Source organism: Diplotaxodon limnothrissa, linkage group LG23, assembly GCF_057381915.1.
Source record: "Diplotaxodon limnothrissa isolate DT_005_m linkage group LG23, D_limnothrissa_male_GT1.1, whole genome shotgun sequence".
Lineage (NCBI taxonomy): Eukaryota > Metazoa > Chordata > Actinopteri > Cichliformes > Cichlidae > Diplotaxodon > Diplotaxodon limnothrissa.
Window position 1 is genome coordinate 2,837,480 of NC_140617.1, and position 3,535 is coordinate 2,841,014.

The following is a 3,535-nucleotide window of genomic DNA, read 5'->3' on the forward strand; positions in this document are numbered from 1 at the left end:
CATCCTTATCTAACCTGTTCATCTTCTATGATCATGTTGACCACATGGATGAGCTTTTATCAGTGTTCATCCTGGCATTTTAACAATATACTTTTGCTTCTTTAGAGTGCATTGTTTAGGTGACCTTATCTTTTATTGACAGTATTCCTGCATCCATCTATCGATCGATCGGTTTAAACACTGATGTTTTTTTTTTCTTTTGCAACACTTTGGGTAAAGTGAAGTGGATGACCTGCATCACGCAGCACATGAAGTCAGAGACACACTTCTCAATTTTGCTGCTGAGATGAACACTGACATCCCAGCCAACAATAAGGAAGGTACTTTTCATACCAAATGTCAGAGTATATTTAAAATTCCAAATTGACGTGCTTACCAGAAAGTGTGCTGGGCCTTAATTTTTTGGCTTACTGGGTTTACAGTACAAAATGTTATTTTTGCATACAATGTACTTTATCTTTTAGTAGAACAGTGGAAAAAGGCCAGTGATCCCCAAGATGCTGCAGTTTTGTTTAAGAGGCATCTCTTAAAGGAAAAGGAGGAGAACCCCAAAATCACAGCTATCATTGACATTCGACAAGATCAAACATCCCAGAGCCGAGAGATCATTGCTTTCTACAAAAGACCACAGATTGATTGGGCAGGACCTTTTCGTTGTTCTTTACAAGGTAATGCTTATGGTGAAGCATAGATTCAGTTACTTTCTTTAAAGGCTGTTTAACATTCCAACTTGGTAAATGAGAATTTTCCATTAAAGGGTGCTGTAAAGCAGTTTGTAACTTTACTTGTGTTGTTGTTGTTGTCTTTTTCTTTTTCCCAATTTTAAAATAGGTGACACAGCTGTTGGCACTGGGGTCCAGAGACATTTTTTCAGCATGGCAATGCTAAAGTTGCAACATGGCTTTAACATCCATAGCGGTATGTTTCTATATCCTTTTCTTAATTAATGTGAGATGAGTTTTTAAAATAATCCATCGAGAAATTTACTCCAGAAATTTAAAAAAGAAAAAAGAAAAAAGATTGAAGTATTTGCATCATGTTTGACCACTTCATTAATCAACTACTTACGTCAATAGATAACGCTATACCTTTTTTATTTTTCTTGTACTGTTCTTCTCCAGGTGCAGCCAACATGACCCTTCTCTTTGAGGGACAAGAGAACCATCTAGTGCCTTCTACTTCTCAGATTTTGGCAGACAGTGACTTATTTGTGGTAGCAGGCAGAATGATTGGGCATTCATTTTTGAACGATGGGCCACGATTGCATGGCCTCAGCAAGGCTATTATTCACATGTTGGTCCATGCTGATAGAGACACTGTCACTGTACAGCTCGATGATGTGCCAGACCTAGATATTCGTTCTACAATTTGCATGGTGAATACTAATTTACTTCAAGCCTTTGTGAAATCATAATTTAAATTAACTCATTATTTTTATATACGTGTAAATACCCCCCCCCCCCCCCCCCCCCAAGAAAATGCAGATTTTTTATGCAATATATTTGCAACATACTAAAATGGAATTTTTTTTCCTCTATAAGCTTGATGGTAATAAACACCTCACTGAGCAGCAGAAGGATGACATTAACAATTTGGCCATTTCCTGGGACTTGCCACCCGTTAGTGCAGAAAACCGCAGATGGCTGTTCCAACAGCTTCTCCATCATGCAGTAAGATTGCCCTTTAAAAAAAATTTTTAGATTGTCATCACCTAAGCAAATGTCATGTGGTTATTTTTAATTATTGTTTTAGGTGATAGGCCGAACTAAAAGGCAGACAAAACACATCAGAAAAGGTCTGAAGGACACCGGATTGTTGACTATGCTTCAACAAAGACCTGACACAGCCTCAGTGGTCTTTCCCCAGCATGAAGACAGCATTCTTACTGCACAGGTATTTCAATGCATTTCTAATATGCCGACTACAGTGACAAGGCTAGATGGCATGACAGTTAATGCTGCTTTTAGGGGAGGCTGTAGCTCAGGAGGTAGAGCAGGTCATCTACTGATCAGCAGTTTGACCCTGGCTCCCCGCTCTGTATGAATTTTTGGTAGGAAGTACAGAAAATAACAATGTGATTGTGACAATGATAATTGTTGTAGAAAAAACTTTGAAGGGTCTGGGAGAGTAGAAAATTAAGAATCAGTCCTTTTACCATTATACTTTAAGTGAGACAAAATGATTGATTGATAATACTTTATTCATCATGAGGAAAATTCTTTTAAAGGCTGCCAGATAATCCAGTGCCATCATGAGCACCCCCTAGAATACACCATATATAAATGCCAAGTGTCGGAAAAAAGTCCCTTCGCAAATTTAACATGTAAAAAAACTGTATTTAAGGCAGTTGCATTCTTAAGTGTGTCTCTGAAATCTCATTTTAGGCTGTTCTTAGCCACATTGTTTGGCCAGGAGATGAGGGCGATGATGAAGACGATGATGATCCACCTTACCCACAAAGCATCCAAATGCAAACAGTGGGATTTCTGAAGACCTACATTGAAACAGGCGAGTGTAATTGCATTGTGATTCAAAATTTGAATCTAATTTAATTTCTAATGCATTGATTATTTTTACAGCCACTCCATTCCAGCTCAGCCAGCTGATGAGGTTTTGGGTCGGGTGGGAAATTCCGACTGGTACCATGAAGGTTGAAGTAGTCGAAGCAGACTACCTCATATCCTCTACATGTTTTGGAACGTTGCGTGTGCCTGGGCACTTCCACGAGTACAATGTCTTTTCCAAACATGTTGATGATTGCATTGCAACTTGTGCCACAGGTTTCGGCCTTATTTAAAAGCAATTTGTAGACACTGGATGTCGAATAAACTTGCTAAACCATGCTTGAAAAATGTTTTACATAGCCAAAAGTTTCACTGTTACTTAGGCTTATTGATTTTTTGTGAATATTGTTATGCGAGTTTAAATATAAAAATTAAAGTTACAGTTCCCACCATTAACATTTATATTTGAAGTTAAGGAACTAATGATTGTGTTATTTAGGTTTCAGTCATTGTCATGCATCCGATTTACATCATCTCTTTGTTTGAAGAAGTTTCCTGGATTACACGATTAATACCAAAGCTGTATTAAATGTTACACACAGTCCAATGATGTTGAATATAATGTTAATAAAAATCTGCCACACTGTCAGCTGTGGTCAAGCTATTTAATTACCGCATGCAGGACAGCTAACACACATCAAAACATTACAGTTCTACAGTCATGAGAGTTTTTGTCACTTTCAAGCTGTTACCAATAAAGTCAAGTTTTGGGCTATGAAAATTGGATGATAATTTTCCGGATTATTTTTGAGGTTGTTTGAAATCATTTTGTAAATCAAAGGAAATATGCTTGAACACCCCAAATTGAAATCCAGAAGTTGTTAAGGACATGGATTTGGAGCAGCAGTTATTGGACTTAAATACAAGTTACATTCTAGACTCCATCACAGTTAAGAAAAAGAAATCTTGTCAGACTGTAAATAAAGTATATTAATTGAATCTTGCCTTTAAAATTAAATAAAAATATAAAT

General features: G+C 37.1%; 1 protein-coding gene across 1 annotated transcript; it reads left to right on the top strand.

The window, feature by feature from the left end:
• The first annotated feature begins 610 nt into the window (after positions 1-610).
• Positions 611-2,655, top strand: LOC146607248 (uncharacterized). The gene is made up of 7 exons (XM_085347830.1): positions 611-668; positions 832-918; positions 1,122-1,375; positions 1,542-1,670; positions 1,753-1,893; positions 2,385-2,508; positions 2,594-2,655. Exons 2-7 carry the CDS (start codon positions 876-878, stop codon positions 2,653-2,655), a joined length of 753 nt encoding a protein of 250 aa, XP_085203956.1. The 5' UTR covers positions 611-668; positions 832-875.
• The last annotated feature ends 880 nt before the right edge of the window (positions 2,656-3,535 follow it).

What these genes read in the sequence shown, in the direction of transcription:
- LOC146607248 (XM_085347830.1), top strand. Translation starts at nt 876, where the DNA reads ATGGCAATGCTAAAGTTGCAACATGGCTTTAACATCCATAGCG. An exon ending in TTCGTTCTACAATTTGCATG is followed by an intron (nt 1,376 to 1,541) that starts GTGAATACTAAT and finishes TTCCTCTATAAG; the next exon opens with CTTGATGGTAATAAACACCT. An exon ending in GAAGACCTACATTGAAACAG is followed by an intron (nt 2,509 to 2,593) that starts GCGAGTGTAATT and finishes ACTCCATTCCAG; the next exon opens with CTCAGCCAGCTGATGAGGTT.